At 32.5% G+C, this 26,867-nt stretch overlaps 3 protein-coding genes across 4 annotated transcripts in view; 1 reads left to right on the top strand and 2 right to left on the bottom strand.

Annotated features, from left to right (window-relative positions):
• The window catches only part of LOC140437570 (general transcription factor 3C polypeptide 1), a 77,138-nt gene extending 65,591 nt beyond the window's left edge, over window positions 1-11,547 (bottom strand). For both annotated transcript variants that reach the window (XR_011950389.1, XM_072527173.1), the window contains exons 1-4: window positions 11,034-11,547; window positions 10,062-10,258; window positions 7,136-7,272; window positions 4,367-4,862 (exon numbers count right to left, since the gene is read on the bottom strand). Coding sequence is in view for 1 of the 2 variants with exons in the window: in XM_072527173.1 (XP_072383274.1) it covers window positions 4,367-4,862; window positions 7,136-7,272; window positions 10,062-10,258; window positions 11,034-11,418 (1,215 nt within the window). In the remaining variant the exon portion in view is untranslated. The remainder of the gene's footprint in view (window positions 1-4,366; window positions 4,863-7,135; window positions 7,273-10,061; window positions 10,259-11,033) is intronic.
• Window positions 11,548-19,724: 8,177 nt separating this feature from the next.
• LOC140437569 (myrosinase 1-like) overlaps window positions 19,725-26,867 on the top strand; it is a 370,048-nt gene continuing 362,905 nt past the window's right edge. The window contains exon 1 of the mRNA XM_072527171.1: window positions 19,725-19,730. The gene's annotated coding sequence lies outside the window, so the exon portion shown is untranslated. The remainder of the gene's footprint in view (window positions 19,731-26,867) is intronic.
• The window catches only part of Trx2 (Thioredoxin 2), a 45,964-nt gene continuing 44,753 nt past the window's right edge, over window positions 25,657-26,867 (bottom strand). Inside the window, exon 3 of the mRNA XM_072527169.1 lies at window positions 25,657-26,101. Within this exon, the coding sequence (XP_072383270.1) occupies window positions 25,952-26,101 (150 nt within the window). The 3' untranslated portion in view covers window positions 25,657-25,951. The remainder of the gene's footprint in view (window positions 26,102-26,867) is intronic.

Raw genomic sequence — 26,867 nt, 5'->3', positions numbered from 1 at the left:
GAAGGAAATGAAGGGTCAAAAATATAAAATTAATAGATATAAATGATTGGGAAAATCATTACAAGACATTACTGACAGAGAATAGGTGCAAATTTGAAGGAGAATTGTTAGACCAACAAATAAGTGATACCCAAGTAGAACAAAAATAACTATGAAAGTATTGAAGAAAGCACTAAAAGAATATAAAAATGGTAAAGTACCTGGATCCAGAAATATCCCCATTGAACTGATTAAATACGAACCAGATCTATTGCTTGAGCTGATAGTTAAATTATACATTATAAATGACTAAAAGGAGAAGATATTCCAGTCCATAAGCCTGTTAAATCACCGCTAGAAGTTATTCACAAGAATAATAACAAATAGACTGGAAACAAAATTAGATTTTTACCAACCTAGGGAACAGGAAGGTTTTAGGAAAAACTTTGGCACCTACGACCTTTGCCATCCACCGCATAAAAGGGATTGTAGAAAAATCCATCGAATACAACTGACCATCGTTCCTGGCTGTCGGAGACATTCGCCAAGCATTCAATACTATAGAAAATAACAGCGTAATGAGAATATTGGAGGAAAGTCGCATATATTATCGGTACTCCAAACTGATCGCAAATATGTACAATAATGCAACCATGACCGTACAAAGATACAAACTGTATAAAAATCAAAAAAGGGATTTAGAGAAGAAAACACATTAATCTCCCAAACTCTTTACGGCAGTTCTGGAACATGCTTTCAAAAAATTCGAGTGGGAAGCCAAACGAATCAATGTTGACGGCAAAATGCTCTCCCCTCTACGATTTGCGGACGACATTGTTCTGAAAACAAATTCCTTAAAAGAGATTGGAACTATGCTTACTGAGTTAGATGCCGCCTATAATGAAGTTGGTTTGAACATAAATTTTTGGAAAGACAATACATAACAAATCTGGTATCGAATGGTAATAAGCGAAAATCCAAAAGTCGACTACAACGAAATTGGATCAGTTTATAAATATAAATACGTGTGTCATGAAATCCAAATTGCCAGGGACAACCAAACTGCTGAAGAAGAAATCACTTTATCCTGGGTCGCATATGGAGCTCTATCACATATCTTTAAGAGGAACATGCCAAATTATTTGAAAAGGAAGACGTTTGACCAATGTGTGCTTAACCTAGGCTACAGCAAACAAACTCAGAGTAACTCAAAGAAGAATTAAACGCTCGCTTCGTGGACTGGCTCTCAGAGACAGGGTTAGAAACGAAGAAATAAGAAGGACAGGCGTCATATATGTCATAGAGCGCATAGCACAGCTGAAGTGGAACTGGGAATGAATGACGGGCGGTGGACCCAAAAAATTACAGAAACACGAGCAGACAGTAAAAGCAGAGGTAGACCACCTACACTATGGACAGATGACGTCAAAAGAATCGCTGGGAATTGGCTGCAGGAAGCCCAATACCCACAGAACTGGAGAAAATTGTACGACCGAATATTAAAGAACCGAGCAGAATTAAAATACGATGATGTAGAAGAGCAAAATAGACTTCGATCAGGAAGATCATGCATAAACAATACATTTGCTCTTCAACGAGAAGGGAAAGCACGAAACCTACACACACGCACTTGTTATTTGATGATCTAGAGAAAGGTATATGTGAGATATTGCTAATATTGATAAAAATTCGAAAAGCGCTGACAACCAAGAAGCTTGCGTATCAGAAACATTCTCAGTAACAAAATGAAAGGGCATAAACAGGGATGGTATCTGTCTCGAGTCTTATTTAAAATATATAGATCCAAGCTGCTTCCGAAGATTGGAGAAGGCACGTGTCCGGAATAGGAGTAGAGATGAATAACAATTTGACAACCTTGTTTTTCACGCGCCATCAGATAGCAGTAGCAAGTGATGAAGATGATATGGATTAGAGTTATAATTCAGAGATATCAAGACATGTAGGGAATATAAATGCCTCGGTAGTATATTGTCAGAAGGAAAGACTAAAAGAAACATAGAGAATTGAGTTTAGAAAGAGAAAAATTCTACTCAAATTTGTAACTCCTTAATATGATTTAAAAATATTAAGTAACAAATAAAAAATGACAATCTACCAAACATTGGTAGAACCTATTTTGATATATGTGTCAGAATGTTTACAGCTTTCACATCGAGATAGACAGAAAATACAGGCAACGGAAATGGATTTTTTGAAAGAGCGTGTCGAGTATCCAGCATCGACCATATAACAAATCAAGAAATAGGCGTATGACCTACAGAGTATATTCCAGCGTAGACAGAATAGAAACAAAAGCAGCTATTGTGCTATGGGTAGGTCATGACAACGAGGAAAGAACGCTGGTCAAAAAGGCATTAAACTATATACCACAGCATAGAAGAAAACGAGGAATACCAGCAATTGCAAGGCAAGATGGTATCCGGCGCGTCGTGAGAGACATAGCTTTCACAGACAGAGTATAAAAATGCAATAGAGGAAACATGAAATAGATAAGAAGAACAGTCTCCATAAAAAAATCTTGCCCATAAAATAAATCTTATCCATAAAATAGACATCACATAAAATATACCACATCCATCGCTATAAGTTTCAATCCACATACAGGCATATCTCCACATGCAAAAGTCTTGTGCGTATATACCATATATTAATAATAATCCAGACTTGGTTCATAAAGACACAATAGATCAGTAAAAACCGCTAAACACCTACAAGACATAAACTACAGTGATTCTGAAACAAGATTGGCTGGTTGGCAAGCTCCGAGCAGAGTTGAAGGACTAAAATACGGAATCCATGAAATACTTATACAGAAAAAGAATATCAGAGAAGATTGCTGGGAATAAAATATCAGAAAACATTGAGGAAAACTGGGAAAAACTCAAAAATAACATGATTAAAGCAGCAACCGAATCACTTGGGGAGAAGAAAGTCAACGACCACTAACATATTAAAAAAGAAAACTCTATCGTTAGGAGAGGAAGGAAGTAAAAAGGAAACACTGACAGAGCCTTTCAAAACAGATGAAATACGACTTCTATGGAACACAAAAAGAAATATGGAGAATGATCAGGGGACAAAGAAAAGGGATGAACGAACTAATAAAAACGAAAAACATTCAGAAGGACACATGGGCCGACTACTTTCGATCCCTATTTGCTAAAGGTGATGATAACGAATCACCCACACCAGAGGTGATGACAAATGAAGAAATAAATATTGAGGAGGAAGAGGTAAAAGAAGCGTTAAGGAAATTAAAAAATAGAAAATCAGCAGAAGAGGACAGAATACCAAATGAACTCCTAAAGTACAGAGGACCAGATCTGACCAAACAACTATTAAAACTAATCCAAAAAGTAATAGAACAAAAGAGCATTCCCCAAGAATGGAAATCAAGCATCCTAATACCTCTCTTTAAAAAGGGAGACAAATCGGACTCAGAAAATTACAGACGAATTGATTTATTAAACACTAAAATTAACAACCAAAATGATACCAAATAAATTGAATGAAATTATAACACTAGCAGAAGAACAAGGTTTTAGGTCGGGAAGATCATGTACCGACGTTATATTTATAATGAGGCAAGTGCAAGAGAAATCATTAGAATACAACAAACCTTTCGTGGACCAAATATTTCGTCGATCTTAAGAAGACATTTGACCGGGTCAAACTAAATGACGTTATACACTTGTACGTAAGGGATATACCTCTAGGAATAATCAAAACGATCGAAAACATTTACCAAAACAACACAATAAAAGTAAAAGTAGAAGAACTAACTGACCCTATTGACGCTGACAATGGGATAAGACAGGGTGATTCCCTGAGTCCTAATTGTTGAACCTGATTAATGATGAAATAATAGAAAAAGTAAGAACAAAAAAGGGATATAAAATGAGAGAAAAACACTCCCAAAGAGAAGACGATTTACAACGTATGCTGCACCAATTTAATATAGCCACCAGAAAATTTAACATGTTAATTTCCCAAAAAAGACAAAATGCATGGTTATAACAGCAAATTTATCAAGATGTCAATTGGAGCTCCAAGTTCAGATGAAAGAACACGTGATGGAGTTTAAATATCTAGGCATATTATCTAGCTAAGAAAAGCTTGAAACCGAAGTGGAAGATTATGTGAATAAAGCAAATAGAGCCGCAGATTAATATCCGAATAATAGCCCGAAGAAGATAAATAAGTAAACACTTGATCTGTGTGTTTAAATTATTTTTTACAGTCTTGCTAATTTTAATATTTTTTATTTTTTATAGGTTTTCCTTGACCTCTTACTTGGATTACTACTTACCCTTTGATTACTATATGTTCTAGTACTAGTATACCTAAAATGAAATATTTTACTTACCTTTAGTTTGACAAACTTTTTAAATTCTGGGGTTTTAAGTAATTTTTTCACTGGTTGTAAATTATCGGCGAATATTGAGATTAATTTTCTGTTTGAGATTTTATAACCAGGTTGATTTTTTAATACATTTACAATTTGATTAGCAACGCAATTCACTCGTGATCTTACGCTGCTATAAAATCTACGCAAGTGTAATAAACTTCCGGATTTATTCTGATCTAAAACAGCAGATTTAATAACGAAAAATTGTTTTGAAATAAGTTCCGAATTATAGAGTTGTTTCTTGTAGTGATATAGAGTTTTCGGGTCCATTTTAAAGGCACAAGATATGGAAACGTTTCCTTGAGTAAGTTCTCCTAGTCTTCTAGATCTACCTATTCTTTCTAAAATGCAGTATTCTGCATTTAAAAAATCTATACATGGATCAATTAGATCCCCACAAAGGGCTTTAATCCTCTGTTTTTGATCAGCAACAATCACCAACTTCCGACCATATCTAAAGAATTATAAAGAATAATTAATATACTTATACACAGTGCTGTAAGTACTTATTAAATTAATTTAGACAATTTATGTAAGTGTTCTTTATTGTTATCATAACTTTTTGGGGTAATAATTCCAGTCATAATTCTAGCATAAGCACAGCTGAAATTGTCTAAAATAACTTGGTACCTACTTTTCTTCAATGTTTCTGTCTGAAATAGCATATGTTTTCAATGACATGCAATCATTAATAATACCTACTAATCAATGGTTTTTATAACACAGTCATGGTTTATTTTAAAAAATAGCTTATTTCAGGACTTAAAAATTATTTTAAATTATTTTCATAATTATCATACATCTCATTTCTACCAACCGAGCGAGCAGGCAGGATTCCATTCAAATTATTTTCACAATGATCACCTCAATACACTAAAGACACTCATTGAAAAATCTAAAGAATACAACAAACCTCTTATCCTCACTTTCATAGATTTTCATAAAGCGTTCGAAACAATTGAAATAGACAGCCTTTTAGAACCAATGAATGACAGCAGGATTATCCATAGGTATAGTAAACTTATTTACAATATTTACAAAAATGCCACTATGACTGTTAAGATACACGATAAAACCCGACCAATAAAAATAAAATGTGGGATAAGGCAAGGAGATACAATGTAACCGAAATTATTCGTAACAGCATTAGAGTATGCCTTTAAGATGGTCAATTGGGACCACAGAGGAGTAACAATAAATGCATATTACCGGTCATGACCTATGGGGTGTAAACTATGACTCTAACCAAGACTACGGCTTCGAAATTAAGAGTGGCACAGAGACAAATGGAATGGTCTATGCTGATAGTGACGTTGTGGGACCGAATAAGAAACGAAGATCTGCGAAAAAGGACGAGTATGATGCTGTGGAACGCATAGCAGAACTGAAATAAAACTGGGCAGGCCATGTAGAGAGAATACAAAAATTGGCAACAAAGAGCTCAAAACCGTACAGAATGGAGGAATTTAAGGGAGACCTATGTCCAGCAGTGAACGTGATAAATGAAGACTGGATAATGATGATAATGAGTGTAAAATTAGTCTTCTGTTAATATCTGTATTAAGATATTCTCTGCTATTTTTACACACAAACAGTGACTTTTACCCTACTTTGTTTCTCAAATTTCCCAATTATTTTACATAAACAATGTCTCACATTTAAAGAAGTATACTTATAAGAAAGAATAAAAGCTTGTGAAAAGATTCAACTTAAATTCTTCAGAGAACTCTCTGAAGCTGTTTTAAAGAATAGAATGGCATTGACAAAATATTTCCATACAAAAAGTAACAGAGCCACTAGAAAATGAGCTGTCCGAAATCTTCACAGTCAAAAAAGGAGTTAGACAGAACATATACTAGAGAGGCCTTGGACAAATCAGAAGATGGGATTGCTGTAATGGCCAACTTATAAACAATATTAGATGTGCAGATGATACAGTGTTGCTGGCAGATAGTGCGCAGGGGCTCCAAAAAATGATGGACAACATAGAAACATGTAACAAATACGGTCTAAAACTAAATTGCAAGAAGACAAAAATAATGATCATTAGTAAGAACACCAACAGAAGCACCCAAATTACAATAGGCGAAATAAAAAGTTGTATTGAAAAAGCCAGAAGCTCTTTCAACAGCCTTAGGAAGTCCTCCTCTATCGAGTAGAAAGCTGGAGCCTTACAGAAGATGCCATAAAACAATTAGAAGCATTTGAAATGTGATGCTACCGACATATGTTGAGGGTCTCATATATACGCCACACAAGTAACATATCTATTCTCCAAAGGCTAAGAAAAGATAAAGAAATTATTAATACTGTGAATAGAATAAGATGGGTCAATATGGTCGCCAACATCTCTAGAAGATAGGCACATTTAGAAGAAGAAGGGATTGACACTTGACAATTTTTTCAGTATAAACCAATATAAGTAATTTAAGTACGCATTTAACCCAGTTATCTAATTCACTCTTTAATTATACACAAAAGTACATCATGCAATTCAAAAATAGGCATAACTTTTAATAATTTGTTGACCATATCAGTTTTTTTTAAATTCTACCCACAGATGTCATATTTTAGATTTAGCATCTTTTTCAAAAGAAAACTAGTAAATATAAGGTCCAAAGACTATGCTCTATATTGAGTAGTAGACATTTTATTTTTTCATTGACTGATAGAAAAACTGAAGTAATATGCTTTATGTACAATTAAATCTATAGGTATAGTACATACTTTTCTTGGACTTCATCTAAACTCAAATCCTTAATAACTTCACTGATATTTTCCCTCTCATTAAATGTAGAACAAGAACCTAATGTTGATAACGAATTTACAGGTGCTACTGGATAAATATCAGGTAATTCATAGGCCTGGAAAAATATATTCTTTAACATCTTTGGTGTACTACCAGAAATTTCATGTACAATTTTTGCTGTAAATTTTCTTTACAAAAATACAGTGGCCAAAGAAAATTAGCAATAATAAATTAATATGTAAGAAAAAGACACCAAAAATTGCTTTAATTATACCTTGGATGACCAATGTCGAGTACTATACTTCCCAGCTTTCCTGGTTTGTGGTAAGCATATGTACTTGATTGTGCCAAGACAGTGTTAATAGGGAATATACATTTCGATAGATCAATGAAGGGAATATTAATTTGAATGTTAAGAATGACAGATGAAAATTTTAAGTGATATAAATGTTTTGTTCGTTTTTGTTTATATTTATTATAGATATTTTTATATTTTTTTATTTACTAATTTATTTATGTTGTGTTATCTTTTTATTCTACTAGAAATATTTTAGAAGGCTCAGATTATTTGTGGTGGTTAAATAACTTTATACTTGTACAATTTGTGAGATCATTCAGAATTGTATATTAAAATATAAAACAAAAAACAGAGGTATGATACTAATACACAAGAACAAGAAACACATTAAAATATAGAGATATTCAGTGTTATACATTAAACCATTATTAAATTAACATTAGATTTTCCTTCTGTTTTTTGCTTTACATATATAAAAAATCAACACCGCATTTATATTACATAATATACAATTGTCATCTGTCATTCTTAATATCTTTTCCTCAAGAAATCTTACTATCAATAATTCATGGAAAAGTATATTCTATATAAGCAATGCATTGGCATAATCAAGTACTTAGTATGCTTACCACAGACCACATTCCTTGTACCGTTATTGGTTAATTAACTTTATTGAGGACCTGATGATGAGCTGCAAATTGTAGAGCTCAAAACCAGTTGTCTAAGGTACAATGAAATACCTTGAATGAATTCTTTGCTTACCTTTCAATATGATAGAAGACCACAAGGCTTCAATTACATGTCTAATAAAGATGTAAAGATTTAATGTAGATATTTTTTTTTGAGAACATTAAATCTTAAATAAGTTTGAATTTTTTAATAATATATAATTGAAAAAAAAATTAATTAACGATTTAAATTTAAATAAAGACTATAAATTGTAAAATAAAAGTGGAACAGTAGGTGGTACTGTAGACTAGTGCGAAGCTTCATACTATATTTTCTGTATTTTTTACACTTTAAACAAATTCAATAAATTATAATATTTGCTCATAACGCCATGTGATAACTTATAACAAAGCATACCTGTCAATAGCAGACCAAATATTATTAATAAAATATCAATAAATACCATTCGATAGAAAATTTAATTATTATATAAACTAGAGTAAATACATTGATGACTATATTGACGAAAGTAGTGAATCCATGTCAAGAACCGCTATTCTATGACACTACCTGTGACAAAGACATCTTGTGGCGCTAGTTCTGTGACACTCACCTCAACATTTTACTGTAGAGAAATAAGTAATACAATATCAGTATAGAAGCTTCGCTTCAAAATTTTGTTTACAATTTCTAGTCATATAGACAAATATCAAGGCAGAAAAAAAAAATAAAAAACATCAATTGATGGATAAAGCAGATAGGAGGTTTACTATATAAAATAGTATAGGTAATGGATTTTGACAAGAGCTATGACTAGAGATGTGTTGCGATTTCGCTAACTGCTACTTTGTCACTGTTCACCTTCAGTTGCAATCACAGATTGCTCCGGTTTAAAAAAAATCACTGCTACATTTTGTCGCAGTTACGTTTCAATGGTCCGATCAGAACGGTGACGAAGGAACAGCGCCAAGCTGTGAAAGATCGAACATTCAATAATTGCGATTGCGACTGTGACTACTAACAAAGCGATGCGCTCCTTTGCTTGCAGTGGTAACAGTCACCTAACAGTGCTCTTTCCGTAAATATGCTTACAATATCTAGATGTTTTGGTTGGATCATTATTGTTTTATCAACAAGAACAGCTGTTCTTGTTGATTTCAATCTTTTTGAAATGAAAGTTATAAATAATGTCATTGTGTGCACATTATTAAGAAAATTATTTATAATAATTATAATATACAATATAATTAGAAAAATATTAAGATTTTATTTAAAAACAAGAAAATTTCATGACAAATTAAAATATAAGAAGCATTAATTACAGCAAAGAGAAATTATGAAAATTTTTATTACATTAATAAAAATTGTCGATGTTGAATTAACACTCACTATTTACATTTAGGAACATTATATTCTTAACATTTGTAGCACTAAGTCTTGATCGTCTTTCTGATAAAAACTGTCCAGATTTGGAAAAAACACGTTCACAAGGATCTGAGGTTGCAACTGTTCCGAATTTGTCTATGACGACTTTGGACAAATTTAACATAAAATTATTACAACCTAACAGTATCATTGATATCGCTATAATATTTCTAATATTACAAATAAATTTAAAATACTTTAAAAGTAGAAATCTCCCAACATCTACTCGATATAGCGCAATCGCAATTTCGCAGTATTACATGCTACTCAGTAATAGAATCAGAAAGCAGTGTTTATAGGACCAAGGTCAACTGCTCTGAAAAATCACTGCGATTTGTCACAGTGACGTAGCCGGAGCAATCGCATTCTGTCACTGCTCCAAAGAAATCGCAGACTAGCACATCCCTAGCTATGACCTTATAAATAACAGATAAACTTGTATACTGCATCGCCATGACTCATAGCTCTTGTCAAAATCCATTACCCCTACATATTATTGTGACACTACTTACCACTTCCATTACTACACCAATATCTGTGTGCATAAAATCGAATGGATTGTATATCTCCAATTCATTTCTTGCTTCTGGCAACTCAAAAAACTCCAAAGAGTTTACTTTTTGAATAATTTGCTGCCATATAAAATTTTCAATATTCTTATCAATACGAAAAGGACCATCTAAAGCTATTTCCAATCTCTTCCAAAATGCTAAAGACATAACACATTGCAATTTATTCTTTAATAATATATCATACATTTTTGTATATAAATTGGTATATTATATCATATAGCTTTATCAATCAAATTGTTTTCTTATCTTCGTAGGCATAAAGACAAATTGAAATGTAATTATTAAAGAGATAGTGAGATATACATAGAGATAGAGATGCCTGCATTCTAAACTCTCATACACATTGATAAGTTAAAAATCCTCAGTATAAGCATAAGAAATATTTCAAATTCTTGAAATATTTCTAAAGTGAAGCACATAATACTTTGGCCATAGAACCACAGATTGGCATGGAATTCACTTCTTTAACATGGCACATTAGTGTTATTAAAAAGACTAGTATCAAAATCAGCCAGCAAAAATCATTATTAACTAACATCATTTTAAGAAGAGAGGAATTGCTGAAAATCGGTATATACATAGGCCTGAATATGTATCCATAATACCTCAAGGTGATGTGGAATATATTTGATATAAGAGATAAAAAAGGGATGCTTAAAACAAGAAAGTTGTGAGAATTTTGAAAAGTCATAAATTTATTAATTAACAGGTAAAAGTTAAGAGCTCTAGTTAGCCCAACAATAGTCTTGATGTTACTAATTATATATCTTAAAGCACAAAACTCACATCCAAACGGTTATGGCAACCTAAGAAACATCTACTCTTGACTTTCGAGACAATTAAAGAACTTAATCTCTTTTTTTTAATGTGGTTTGATAAAAGAAAAAGTTAATTTTAAACATTTTGTTTTACCTTCTATTGTAATTCCATCTAACCCTTCCAATGCAATTTCGTCAAGTATGTGGAAATAAAAATCTTTAAAAGTAAAAGCTGAATAATTATTCTTAAGTTCATCTCCCAAAAATAAATCATAGGACATCTGCTCTCTTGTTTTTAATACAATATGATTTGTACCTAATAACGTATCTGTATACACAGTTTCATTGCACACTTCTCTATGTGTATTTAAGTATTCTCGTTTTTTATGTGCCTTATGCAATTTCTGAATTTTATGTAAAGGTTCTCGTAAATCAATAGAAGATTTTCTTTTGCAAGTATCTTTGTTTTCACATTTTTTAACTCTTTTTATTATACGCTGGTTAACACCCAAAAAGGGAGCTTGTAAACTTTTACCCATTTTGTTTATTTTATTATTACACTGTATCAGAGAATAAAACTGATTTATTCAGTTTTTATTCGATTAAATAACAAAAACAAACTGAGTGGTAAGGTTATGTATTCGTACTGTCAATCTACTTCTTTATTTATTTACTCTTTTGACTTTTGACTGAAAGGTAGTTGCTTCTTTTTAAACTTTTGACATATGCTTGGCCTTAAGTAGTAATACGATGCAGCTAATATTCTAACCTTTTGTTGTATTTCGACAAAGATTTCGGTTGTTGCCTAATTATAATTACTTTTGATAATAAATTGCCGATTTCAAAACAGATTGGGAACATGAGAAAATCATGTTTATAGATTATCGAAAAACATTTGACTTCGTTAACCATTAAAACATGATTGCAATTTTGAGAACAACTGGAATTGACGAACAAGACTTGCGAATTATCTCAGAACTATTTGTACAAAACGTCTACAATTGAAATAGAACATAAAACTTCCAAAGAGTTTACCCATATCTTATTTAAATATCTAATGCCAAAAATTTTTAATTTTTAAAACTGTGGACTTTAATATCACCGAGCCTGATGCGACAGATACAAAGTCGCAGGTACTGTATTGGCGACATCGAGCAAAAAGACAAAAGAGGGAATCTAATCGTTATGAAAAGGCGACCAAAAAAGTGGCCTCTGATGGCGGACATATCCGGAACTGCGAATGCGCCAAATTTAAATTTTCCGACACTTATTAACAGTAGCTATAAAATAGTTTTCAGAAAGTGTCTTAGCCAAGAAAATTTTAATTAAATATTAACGATAACAGTCTAAAATGTGAAGCAATTGTTAAAAAACTTCAATATAAATAAGATTTCATGTGACAGTTGGGACAAATAATAACATAACCCAACTAAATTTGATTTCTTAAACAAGGAAAGACTCTCTTTCCTTGTTTAATTTGGCTTCTCAAGATAGCACTTCCTGTCTAACAATATTTTTGCCCCCACTACCTTTACATTCCCTCTTTTGTCTTTTTGCTCGATGATTGGCGATGTCAAACGAAAGAGGCGGCACGGTGCGGTAAAAATTTGAACTAGTGCACGTAGGATAACAAAACATTTTGTATTTATTTATACACACATAACATAGTTATAAACATTTTAAATATTATTAAATAAAGTACAATAAGGTAACAAAATGTTAAAAAGTAAATGTAAACAGTATTGTTCTGCACCACAATGCAGTAATTATCGATCGGAAGGTATAGGTATGCACTTTTTTCCTCGTGACAAAAATCTACAAGATCGTATGTTCATTCTTTTATTTTATTTTGAAGTGTTACAATTTTAGTTTCTTAATTTGTTGTAATTAATGTAACTAGTCTTAAATGTATTAATATTTGTTTTACCAATGTTCATATTAAAATTAAGTTCTCCTATTGTATCGAAGTGATCAGTAGTAAAATATAAATATAATATTGTATAATTTAGTTACTATTAGGACATTTACAATATGTAAATATATTAAATGTGATAATAGTAACTAAAGACAAACTGCTAAGTAAGACTTTAGATTAGAAAAAGTTAGTTAGTTTAGGTTAGAAATAAATTACTTATTATTCGATCAGTAAACAAATCGTAATATTGCTTGTTTTGTATGCTAATCAAACAAAAAAATTGTACCATTTTGGAATAATAATGATATAAAAACAACCAAGTGTTTTATTTATATGTATTTAGGAAATAATATATCATATTATATTTGCCACACAACAAAACGTGGCCAGCCTTTAACAAGGCCCCGCCTTCTTTTAAAGGTCTTTTTGTGTCTCCTATATATTTCAAAATATCGAGCAGACTAACTTGAATTTCTTTATTTGCCATTGCGTTAACAAAAAAAAATAAATGGAAAATAATAAATAGGGATAATTTTTACACACAACAATTATTCACCTACAAAGATTATGGAAGCTCTGTTTTGTTTTCCTACGTGCGTGATCAGCTGATCATCTGTCAAAGCGCCCCCTATAGTTCGTTGACATCGCCAATAATGTGTGATGTATAGACTTCGGCAAATATGCATATTTTGCATATTGTGCATATTTTATGCAAATATTTCATATTTTGGCATATTTGTATAAAAGTTTGCATAAAGTGCATAAAAGTTCAGATTTTTATACTGTATTTGAAAATTTTTAAACATACCAATTTATTTCAATTCTTGTATAAAATTTTGTAGTCATTTTAATCAAGAAATGATCTAAGTACGTAATCTCTACAGGTACAAAACATTTACAATTTCAAAGAAGATCAATTTAAGTAGCCCTCAACATTCTTAGAAAGTCTCGGTCACTGAGGCATTCAGTTATTGGATAATCGCTAAGGGTTCGCTCATTTGCATTTTATGATCTAATCTCCAAATCTATCTACAATTTATTGTATCTTAACAGCAGGTAAACGGCTAATAGTTTTGTTCCTAATTTAGGGATTTTCCAAAATCTCCCAGTTTATTGAATAAGGTACCTAAACATTTCTAATTTGATGCTCAGATTTGTAAATCATTTTTGTTTTGATATTCAAAGCGTAAACACTCGTTGTGCGTAACAAAAAGGAAGATTGTGATTTTATAATGCCTAAAACAACCAGTGCTTCAACTTGGATTAAACCTTATAAAGAGCTGTCTATGGATATGGGAAAAATCTACTGTTCAGTCTGTGGCAAAATTGTAAGTATCTAATATTTTCTATTAAATATCTAATATTTCATACATACAGGGTGTTTCCAAATGACACTTACAACGTTTGACTGTAGATACTTCTCGAAAAATTGAACAAAACGATATAGTTAATGAGGGGTCAAACTTATTTACTTTTCGAGATACAGGGTGTTAAAATTAAAAAAAATTAAATTCTTTTAGTTAATAACAACAATAACTTACCAATAAACGTATTTACTTGAAATTTAGTACTCGTAGGTTGTTTTTAAATGAAAAATAGCTTCCTTTAGTGAGAAAAAATTGTCCATGGTACAATACAATGGTGTGTATTTAGAAAAATTTTTCACCTTTACTTTTTTTTATGAAGTCAGCTATTCTAAAACACAATTATTTTTATTGTAATTGAATTAACAAAAAAAAAAAACTTTTGTTGAATTTTAAAATAAGTTATATGATGTACTAATGGTTAGTAACAAAAACTAATTTGTGGATTAATACTGCATTTAAAACACTTAGCGAGTGTTTTTTTTTCCAAACCAGTTATTTGATTAACCAAAAACACCTTGTATATTTTTATATTTTAAAGGTTGGGTTAAAATAAAGGTTTTTATTTTTATTTATAGATAGCATGTGAGAAGAAATTTCAGATAGACCAACATGTGAGAACTGCTTCACACATTGCAAAAAAAGGAAAAATAGGAGGAAAACATCAAACTTCAATGGCTAAAGGTTTCCAATCTACTTCAAAAAATTAGATGAGCAAGAAACTTTTAATGAAGACTTGTGTCGCGCATTAGTGTCTACAAACATACCGCTTTCAAAATTAGCAAATGTAAATTTTAGTTCGTTTCTAAAAAAATATTGCAAACTTAATGTTCCAAGTGATCGGTCTCTAAGAAGAAATAATGTGAACGGGCTATACTCGTCGGTGTTAATTAATATTAAGGAAGAAATTGCAGATAATTATTTTTACATATCTGTAGACGAAACCACTGATTCCTCAGGAAAGTATATTGCTCATTTATTGATTGGTGTTCTTAAAGAAGATACCTTACCAAAATCTCATCTTATTTTATGCCAGCAACTTGAGAAAACAAATGCTTTAACAATTTCGCGTTTTATACAAGAAACATTAGCAACTTTTTTTCTTCCGACAACTATTCCTTCTAATAAATTACTGCTTATTTTATCGGATGCTGCTCCTTATATGGTGAAAGCAGGACAAAATTTAAAAATATTTTTCCCAGATTTAATACATGTTACTTGTGTAGCGCATTGATTAAACAGAGTTGCAGAGGAAATACGAAAAAAGTTTCCTCTTGTAAATACCATGATATCCAGTGTCAAAAAAGTATTTCTTAAATCTCCTATAAGAATTCAACTTTATAAAGAAATGCTACCTAACATTCCTCTTCCACCACAACCTATTTTAACGCGATGGGGAACATGGTTAGAAGCAGCTAATTTTTATGCAGATCATTTTGTTAAAATAAAGAACATAATTGATACGTTAACAGATGAAAGTTCCCAATCTCTTTTGGATTCTAAACAAACTTTTCAGAGTAACTTGCTTCAACAAGAACTTTCATTTATAAAATCAAATTTTAGTTTTGTTCAAAAAACAATTACTCAGTTAGAATCACCAAAACTGTTATTGTTCGAAAGTACAGCATTAATAAAAGAATTTGCGTCATGTTGTCGGAACGTTAGAGGTAATATTGGAAAAGATATTTTAAAAAAATTTGAAGCTACTATGGAAAAAAATAAAGGTTACCATATTCTTTCTGAAGTAGTCAGTGTTCTAGCTGGAAATATTTCGGAAACAATTAATTTAGAACCAAATGTTTTGGTTAGTTTGAAAAATGCTCCCGTTACATCAGTTGATGTTGAACGAAGTTTTTCCATATATAAATATATGTACTCAGACAGAAGCCACAAGTTTTTGTTAGAAAATTTTGAACACCACTTGGTCATTTATTGTTACCATGATTCTAAATAAGTTTATTCATACTTAAAAATGATGTAGTTACTTAAAATAAATGTAAATCTTAATGAATAGTAGGAAATATTTAGTTATGTACACTTTTTTTTTTTAAATAAAATTGTTACTATTTTACGATTTTTTTATTTATTTGTATGCATATTTTGCAAACCAAAGTGATGTCAATCCGAAAAAATCAAAACGTACCTCAACCTTGCACAATAAATGGGCACATTTTAGAACAGGTCAATAGATTTCATTTATTCAATAGGTCATTTATTGTTACCATAATTCTAAATAAGTTTATTCATACTTAAAAATGATGTAGTTACTTAAAATAAATGTAAATCTTAATGAATAGTAGGAAATATTTAGTTATGTACACTTTTTTTTTTTAAATAAAATTGTTACTATTTTACGATTTTTTTATTTATTTGTATGCATATTATGCAAACCAAAGTGATGTCAATCCGAAAAAAATCAAAACGTACCTCAACCTTGCACAATAAATGGGCACATTTTAGAACAGGTCAATAGATTTAAGTACCTGGGATGTTGGATCGATAGCAGCCTAAATCCTGATCTAGAAATAAGATCGAGAATAGAACAGGCCAGAAAATCTTTCGAAAAAATAAAAAAACTGCTTTGTGATTCTCGAATAAAACTCGAAATTCGACTACGTTTATCAAAATGCTACGTCTGGTCGACTCTTCTATATGCAGTTGAAACGTGGACCCTAAAAACATCAACCGTAAATAAATTGGAGGCCTTTGAAATGTGGATCTACCGGAGAATGCTCAAAATTTCATGGACATCGCATACCTCAAACGAAGAAGTGCTGCATAGAATAGGCAATGAAAGAGAACTTTTTAACACAGTAAAAGTTAGAAAAACATCATACCTAGGCCACATACTGAGAAATAATAAGTACCAATATGCCCAACTTATAGTGAAAGGAAAAATCGAGGGAAAGAGAGGCCTAGGAAGGAAAAGACTATCGTGGCTCAGAAACATCCGACAATGGACAGGGCTAAATTTTGAACAGCTAATAAGAACAGCTGAAGATAGAGAAGATTTTAAAATTGTAGTAGCCAACCTCCATTGAGGAGAGGGCACTTTAAGAAGAAGATGCATATTTTGTAAAATATTTGCATATTTTCGGGTAAACACGTGCATATTTATGCGCATATTTTCTACATTTTTATTTGCATATTTGCCGAAGTCTAGTGATGTATGATGAAGCCATCACTGGTAAAGGCTGTAATGAAGTCACATCAGCCTTACTCAAATGACCTGAAGAAGTTTAAAAACTTTCTAATAGAGAATAGAAATATGATAACAGAAAATTATACTTTTCTTTTGAACCTTTGTCCTTCCTTAAAGCTAATCATAAATGTTTGCTTAAAGGCCGTACTTACATGGAAGTAGATCATGTAAACTGGCTAATTGAGCGGAATATGAAAAAGCAAACTATATTGAGTATTGTTATACCTTAGGATTGACAATAGTTAATTAGGTCAGTAGGAGCGACATGGAAGTGGATAACTTACTTTACTGTTTTTTTTTTCATGTTCCAGCGTTCTATTCGTCAATCGAAAAATATATATGTAAATGCAATATGGTTAGAAGCATAAGGATAGCTCAGGTGTGCTTAATTACAAAACAGATTTGGCCGAGAAAGAACTAAAAAGTGTAAATATAATTAGAAATTGTAGACAAGTAGCTACAAACAAGCTATTATTAATTTGCAGAATCATAGAGATTTCTGGCAGCCAAAAGGGATAGAAAGGATTGTTAGGACGTTTGATCTAGATTTCGTATAAGCAGACCAAAGCAAGGAGTTGTAAGTATTACTTACAGAGTTTTTGATAAACGAATAACAGGGACATTTCCGAATTGAAATAAGTTAACCGTGTTTTTTGACAACAATATTGCAGCAGGGGCATAAAGTTTGAAACGAAACAAATTAATAATAAAACTATTTTGTAAGGTTTTCTTTTATTCATTTTTTGTAAGGTAGTAGTGTAGTTTTTGATTGATCGGACAAGAAATGAAAGTTTTTGTTGGGGGGTAAATATTGTCTTTATTCATCTGATTTAAGAATTATGTCGATTTTGTCAGTGACACCTACGATGTAAGGAAGAAAAGCTTTCGTACACAGCCACCTAAAGTTACTTCGTATGATGAGGGTCTGAGTACAGTCTATCTAATTTACTTACCGTTGCACGTCATTATCACTGACATAGATCGAAGTTGACATAGTTGCCAAAGTATAAAAAAATTTTGAATCCATTTTAAATCAAATAGGTCACAATTATTGCAAAAGTGCAACATGCATACAACATACAAAGAGAAGGACAGACATTGACAGTCGACAGACTGGTCTTATGGTTCTTTAGAGATAATTATGTATTAGTATTAGTTTGTCTTGTAATAAATAAAATTTACAGAAATGAGTCGTTTATTACAACAAAAAGACCACAAACTAGAATAAACATTATTGATGTGATTTTCGCGGTCACCGTTTTGGATAACGACTTGTTTTAAACAAGAGAGCTCAGTGGGCCTACTTGCATTATCGCAAAGGCGTATTGATCTGGAGACAAGGCTAATGACTGAATTAATTTGTGAAGGTGGATGATGAGAGTTGGCATGCAAGTAACAATTTGTATGGGTGGGTTTTCGATAAACAGAGTGATGAAAACCTTTGATTTTTCTCTATGATAACGTTGAGAAACGGTAGGGATAAATCAGTTTCCACCTCCATCGTGAACTGGATACTAGGATGTATACCATTCAGATCGATTTGAAAAGACACCAAAGCATCCCTGCCATGGGGCCAAATAAGGAATGTATCGTCTACATATCGTAGCCAACAGTTGGGTTTGATTGATGTGGATAGTGCTCGGGTCTCGTCAAATTTTTTAAATCGAGAGGAATAAAGACAATATTTACCCCCCAACAAAAACTCTCATCTCTTGTCCAATCAATCAAAGACAACATTCCAAATAGACAACACGGAGTATATGAAATTTCTTGTGCAGCATGCCCCCGATCCTATATAGGCCAAAAAAATCGTAGAATCCAAAATAGGATTTATGAACATACCATTTCTGTTCGCAATTCCGATTTAATTTCAGCTCTAGGTCAACACCATCTTTATACCGGTCACAAAATTGATTTTGAAAACTCTAGAACCACAGCTCCCATCCGCTTCGATAAACCAAGAATTATCCGAGAAGCCATAGAAATTGAAAAAAGGCCAAATTGTCTCAATAAAAGAGATGATACGGCATACGGTTACCTTCGACATGGAGACCTCTCATAAAGAAAATATCGTCCGCTCCATCCTCGAATCAAAATCCCACTTTCAGAAATTTTCGTGCCAATCCCTAAGTCAATCCCCACGCTAACCTCCACCCAAACCACGTCACCATCGACGGTATAAATGAATCGTATTGTGTTCCCAGGGACAGTAGTGCATTGATTAGTGATCAGTTTCCAGATCCGGTTCAACCCGGAAGACTTCCCAGAAAATGCCAGACTTCAGTAGTATTCGAAAAAGATTACAACGTCCAGAAGATCAATGAACCTGTGGCTCATAACAGTTTCTGACCCACTGCCTATTACCATCAAATGTGAGTCCAGAGACATCAAATCGGAAATCATCCACACCAACCATGTACTCAAACTACAACCCACGTACGTTGCCTTTATTGGTAGTACAAGAGTACACTCTCAGAAATTAATCGACGTTCATGACAATGTTACTTACAGAAGTCACCCAGTCCAAGTACCCGTCAACTGCAGCAAACACTTCCCAGATAAGATCCATCTTCCCGACTTAAAATCACTGAAGTTTAGCAAGATCAATACTGAAGACCTAATTCCTAATTAGATGACTAATCAATGAACCATTCGTCAACAAACATCTGAGCTGGTTCACGATCTTAACAATAGCCGTCATTGTGACTCTTGTTGTTCTTTATGTCATATGTAAATGCAGATCCAAGAGAAGATACAAGATAGAAATTGGCAATACCAATGACAATGACCATCCGCCCTCTCCACCAAGACACCCAGAGACAGCCTTCGCCAGGAATTGGAGGAAGATCCTTACACGACGAAAACCCAGTATCCACCTATAAGCGACTCCATAGACGAAGAAGAGCAGATCCAACTGAATACCAATAAACAGACAGTCTTAAAGTTGCTGATACGCATCAACTTTCATCTAAAAGGGGGAGCTGTTATATGCATTGTACCAACCAATGTTCCTTATCACGGCGATTCCCAGGGTATCAGGTTTCAACTTCCAAGTACCAGAGCCGATAAGGATCCCTGCACATGCAGTACAAGCAGAGTCAGCGGGACCCAAGGTTTTTACACGTTCCCACTGAGTCAGCAGTTACTAATATTATAAAACCACTTGTCGCTCTTTATTTTTGTTCAGTATATTTAAGTAATTGCTAATTGTATTTTCGAAATAAAATTATTTTTTAAAAAGTTCAAAAAGTGTTTCGTGATATAATATATATATATATATATATATATATATATATATATATATATATATATATATATATATATATATATATATATATATATATATATATATATATATATATATATATATATAAATGTATATATATAATGTATATGTGTGTGCACATAAAGCTATCTACTATTTGATTGCCTTAATTACAGTCCACATCTTCTATTTACTCATAAAAAATTCAGTTTTACCATTAAGGGTATCATGACAAATTATCTTCAATTCGGCGCCGAATATATCGACTTTCCAAAATTTTCAGGTTTTCTGTCTACTTTATAACTCTTGAAAATCCTCCCCTAATATATATGGCCCTATTTCCTTTCATTTGTAGGTTACAAGGTCAAGGCTTGAAGGAAATAAATGTAAGCCGCACCCTTCGCTGTTTTGTATAGAATTCCCATACGAGGGATAAATGAAAATTCATCTATTTTTAGAAAAAAGCTCAGGAACTCTTTTTGACCATAAGCCCTATTAGACATATTCTTGTTAATATTTACTTATTTTTTAACTTCTTTCGATCTTTTTTTACTGTAAATTACAATAAGTTACGCAATTATTGATTCTATATACTTATTTTATACTTTACTTTTTCTTACTACCTACCTACTTAGTACATTTCGATTTAATAATGTGTTAGTTATATCAATTTTGCTCCCAAAATTTTGTCTGTTTTGATTCTACTATTAATTCATTACGTTTTCAATATTTCAATATTCATTCGATCTCCAAATACTTCTATAACTGTTAGTATAGTTAAATTTAAAGAACATCTACAATAATTTAATGTTGAAACTCAGAGAATTATTTTTAATTTGTACAATATTCTACAACCTTACTAACAATATCCTACTGATATTCTGAGATGGTATTGAAATCCTAATATATGAATGTGATATACTGAAGGGCCTTTCTAACATAGATGAATATCTTCGTTCTTCTTAATAGATAAAGTACCTGTTCAATCTGCGGAACGTTCTAAAAAATCACACCAATTTTTTAAGTCGTTTAATACTACTTCGTCCTATTGGCCATTCTATTAATTTTTATGCATTTCTATTTTTTCTTTTTTGTGCACATTTGTTAACTGGAACTAACATATCAAGTTTTATTGGTTATTCCACTTATTTTCAACTCTGTTGTTTCCATTATTCTTTTTGTTATAGTGATGTCAGACACGGCCGGTTTGCCCTCTTTAGCATCTATCCATAAAAAATTTAATATTGTTCTGAACCTATTTTCTTGTGGCATGTTAACCCTATATTGCATGAATTTTAAATATGCGAACTAAAAATCTTTTTTTTCATTGTATATGGCTTTAATTATGAACATAAATGTTCCCTAATTTAATTTGTTGTTGTTGATTTGTTTAATTTACTAATGTTTGTATTTTGAGAACGATTTCCGAAGTGGAAATTGAAATGTCAATAAACCTACTTTAACCTTTAATTGTGGCTTATTCCCATTTATATATAATTCGGAAATAGTTCCCAAAATACAAACATTAGTAAATTAAACAAATCAACAAAATTTGTTTAATTTTATTAATGTTTGTATTTTGAGAACGATTTCCGAAGTGGAAATTGAAACGTCAATAAACGTACTTTAACCTTTAATTATGGCTTATTCCCATTTAAATAGTAATTAATAAAAAAAATAACTTTGAAACTTTACTTTAAGATTTCGCCGTTTGATCGATTTATTGGTTCAATTGATCGTGATGCTTTTTCAAAATACAACTCGGGTCAGATAATCAAAGGGAAGCGCACATAGCTGGAAAATGGTACCAAGTGATTTATGTTAATAGCTTAGATGCCCGCAAAAACCATTTTTACGATTCGGGCGCCTTTAGTAATTATCAATATCCGCTGTTTCTGTTGTAATATAAGAGTGATACATCCACAATTGGCCTAAAATATAAAGGTACAGTTTTCTGCGCTCCTTAACTACAATATACATATAGGATTGTTGCGCCCCACAACACGACATAACCACGCCAGTGAGGACAACATAATATAACTCGTATCAGGTATCAGATAATCAAAGGCCAGCACAAATAGCTCTAAAATGACTATCAGGGTTTTGTGTTAACAGTAATACCTTAGATGCGACGTGCGGCGCCCTCGAAGATCCTTTTATGATTCGGGCACCTTTAGGAATCAATATTCGATGTTTCTGTTATAATATGTTACTTTCCACAATTGGCCTAAAACATACAGATGCAGTTTTCTGCGCTCCTAAACTACGTTATACATATATGATTGTTACGCTCCAGAATCCTTCATAACGAAGCCAGTGGGTACAACAAACAACGTCCTTACACTTTAGGCTTTGGGGTAAATTAGTAAGCGCCAACATATATTCAAAACTATGGATCCAATAAATGGCTCCCAAATACTAACAATGTTTTTCTCGCAGCTTTCTCGTATCGAACTTCATTTTGGCCACTAATGGATTTTAGATTCCAAAAAATGAAAGGGCAATACATTTTTTTTTCATTAATTCCGTGCCGCCTTTTAGCGGTCTCATCTTTTGGCTTTTAGAGGCAATGCGTATCCTCAAGATCCGGCAGGGGAGAAGAAGACAAGGACTCTCAGGTCGTTAATAAGCGAATTACGAATCAGTCGCAGATACATCGAAGAAAGTAGTCAGGAACCAGATAGACTACATTATGATCAATGAAAGATACCGTAATGCTGTTAAAGCCGTGAAAGCATATCCTGGATCAGACGTGGCCTCAGATCACAATCCACTTATAGCCAAAATTACACTCACCCTTAAAAATATTAAAAGACATCAAAGAATCCCTACAATAGACACAATAAAACTTAAAGAACCTAAAGTAAAAGAATGCCTCCAACATGAACTGCAACAAATTGAACACAAACACCAATGATATTGACGAGTACTGGAATCGACTAAAAGATTGTCTACTGGAAGCCTGTAAAGAAATACTAAATACTTCCTCAAGGAGAAAAGAGGAATGGATGAATGACGAGATACTCAATATGATGGAACAACGGAGACAATTTAAAAACAAGGATAACAATAAATACAGAGAGATAAACCACGAGATTAGAAAGACGATAAAGCAAGCAAAAGAAAAATACTTTGAAGAGCAATGCAAAGAGATCGAAGACCTTCAAAATAAATATGATCTGTTTAATCTACACAAGAAAGTCAAAGAACTGGCAGGACTAAGAAAACAAAATCCCACTTGTGCAATTCTGGATAGACATGGTACTGCTATAACACATACGGACGAGAAAATACAAAGATGGGCAGAATATATCGATGAATTGTTCGATGATGAGAGGAGATCTGGAGCACAAAGAACTTACGTCAGAAGAAATAGGTCCATATATTACAAAAGAAGAAATATTGCACGAATCAAAAACAATGAAGAGCAGGAAAAGCCCTGGACCTGATATGCTTCCTATAGAAATCCTAAAAATTCTAGATGAGAAGCACATTGATGTTTTAGTGACACTCTTGGACCAAATTTATAGTTCAGGCGTATTATCCAAAGAGTGGTTAACATCTATTTTTATTTGTCTCCCTAAAAAGAAAAACGCAAGAGAATGCAGCGATTACCGCACCATTAGCTTAATGTCTCATATGCTAAAGTTACTACTTAAAGTCATCCATAACCGAATATATCACAAACTGGACATAGACGTTAATAATACACAATTTGGTTTTCGCAAAGACCTAGGAACACGTGAAGCTCTTTTTTCACTTAATATACTAATACAAAGATGCCTGGACGTCAATCAAGATATATACGCATGTTTTATTGACTATAATAAAGCATTCGGTAAAGTACGACATAAACATTTAATGCATGTCCTGAAATCAAAGAAGACTGACTACAACGACCTCAGGATCATATCAAATTTATACTATAAACAGCGAGCAAAAGTACGTGTTAACGAACAGCTGTCAGAAGAAATTGAAATTAGATGTGGAGTAAGACAGGGATGCGTATTGTCGCCAATTCTTTTCAATGCCTACTCCGAAGAGGTCCTGAAAAAAGCTCTTGAGGGTGAAACAGCTGGAATAAAGGTAAATGGAGTTCCCATTAACAACATTAGATATGCCGACGACACTGTGATCTTAGCCGAAAACATTGAAGATCTTCAGAGACTGGTGACCAGAATAGCAGAGTATGGAAAAGAGTATGGTCTAACAATGAATGTCAAGAAGACGAAATTTATGAGAATATCGAAAACTCAAAGAAATAACGAGAATCTTCTTATAAACGAAACCAACGTCGAACAAGTGGACAAATATGCATACCTGGGAACACTGATTAACTCCACAAATGATTACAATCAGGAGATAAAAATAAGAATAGAAAAGGCTAGAGCAAATTTCAACAAAATGAGAAGAGTTCTATGTACCAGGGATTTAAAACTGGAACTAAGAGTTAGGTTGGCGAGGTGCTATGTTTTTTCGACTTTATTTTATGGAATGGAATCTTGGACCTTGAATGCGACATCAATGAAAAAACTGGAATCATTTGAGCTGTGGGTGTACAGAAGAATTCTGAAAATATCATGGACAGAACACGTCACAAACAAAGAGGTTCTGGGAAGGATGAACAAAAAAATGGAAATTTTAAATTCAATAAAAACAAGAAAATTAGAATATCTCGGACATATTACACGTGGAGAGAAATACACCATGCTCCACCTGATTATGCAGGGAAAGATCCAAGGAAAGAGAAGCATAGGGAGGCGTAGAATGTCATGGCTGCGCAACCTGAGAGAGTGGTACGGATGTACATCAAATGAACTTTTCAGAGCAGCCGTCTCAAAAGTCCGAATAGCTATGATGATTGCCGACCTCCGCCGCGGAGATGGCACTTGAAGAAGAAGATTATTATAGATACCAATAATGGTCTGCGTATTAATACTTTGTTACAACAAACTGTTGTAACAACTTTTATTGCCTCTGCCCAAACCATCTTCTTTTTTGTGTAGTGCAATAAATAAAAAAAACCCATAATTATGTAGCAACAGCTTTTATTACCTTCATGTGCAACATGTCACATATATTAACATACTTAAAAGACAACTGTGTAAATCTTAAATATATATTTATAGATAAATGAAGTGTATAACAGCGTCAGGCACTACTTTTCAAAAATATTTCAAAAAATTGACATTAACGAGAACAAGTACAAAATAAAATTTCTATGCAATACGAATATAGTTTTAACGGAGCTACAATATCATTAATACATATTTATTTTGAATAATTTATTAAAAAAATATTTAGGCAGAATCCTCTGGGTTTTGCATTACTTGTTATCTTCAATGGTTTGTCTTAGTCTTTCGTAGTTAGCTCCGCTGAAATTCGCGATTTCTTGGCGGTTCTTCAGGAAAATGAATGTGGGCATAGACTTGATGTTGTATTCCATAGCGAGATCTTCGCATTCATCAACGTCGATCTGAAAATAAAAATGAAATATAAGTTGAAATAAATCCTATGGATTACATAACAGTTACATCTACAAAGCATCCAGAATTTTCTATTTTTCAATGTTGAACATAAATGACAATTATGGCAAAAGGGCTTAAGGTTTGTTGTCAAATAGTGTCACTAATAAAGAAATGAATTTGTTGACAAATTGATGTACAAAACACATTCATAGATTTTAAGCAGGTCCACAACTCAATATAAATTGTACAGCTTTAACATCTCTCAAAAATACATCTGATGAGTAAAAGCAACAATCGATTGGTTTACAGCAACTGTCAAAATATTCAAAGAATAGTAAAGGGAAGCAAAGCCCTACTTTCCAATCGCCTTTCCAAAATCACATACTGGAGATCGAAAAATCATGGTCTATAAAACTATTAACAGACCATTAGCACAGTTTAATGCTAAAAGATTTCTTTAGCAATATACTGTGCCATTGGTATGTTATGGATACGAGGCATTTTATTAAGTGCATATTTTGGTAGTGCTGTGTTGCATATATTCCGCTCTCTAGTCATAAGCCTGTTTGAATTAAGGTAAGCCCCTCATAAACCATTTCGTAACAAGTTAATTGTATAGTAGTCAATAAATAATAATTTAACAATAATTTTGTTGAATTTTATGGTTTAGTTAACCTTGACAATTCTTTTGCGGTTGACTGGAATTGAACAAATAGTAAACAAAATTGAACAACAAATATATCTTTCTTTTAACTACGAACTTATTAATATCCC

Source organism: Diabrotica undecimpunctata, chromosome 3 (genome assembly GCF_040954645.1).
Source record: "Diabrotica undecimpunctata isolate CICGRU chromosome 3, icDiaUnde3, whole genome shotgun sequence".
Taxonomy (NCBI): Eukaryota; Metazoa; Arthropoda; class Insecta; order Coleoptera; family Chrysomelidae; genus Diabrotica; species Diabrotica undecimpunctata.
Note: the sequence above shows the minus strand (reverse complement) of the source record. Positions and strands in the feature narration are given on the sequence as shown.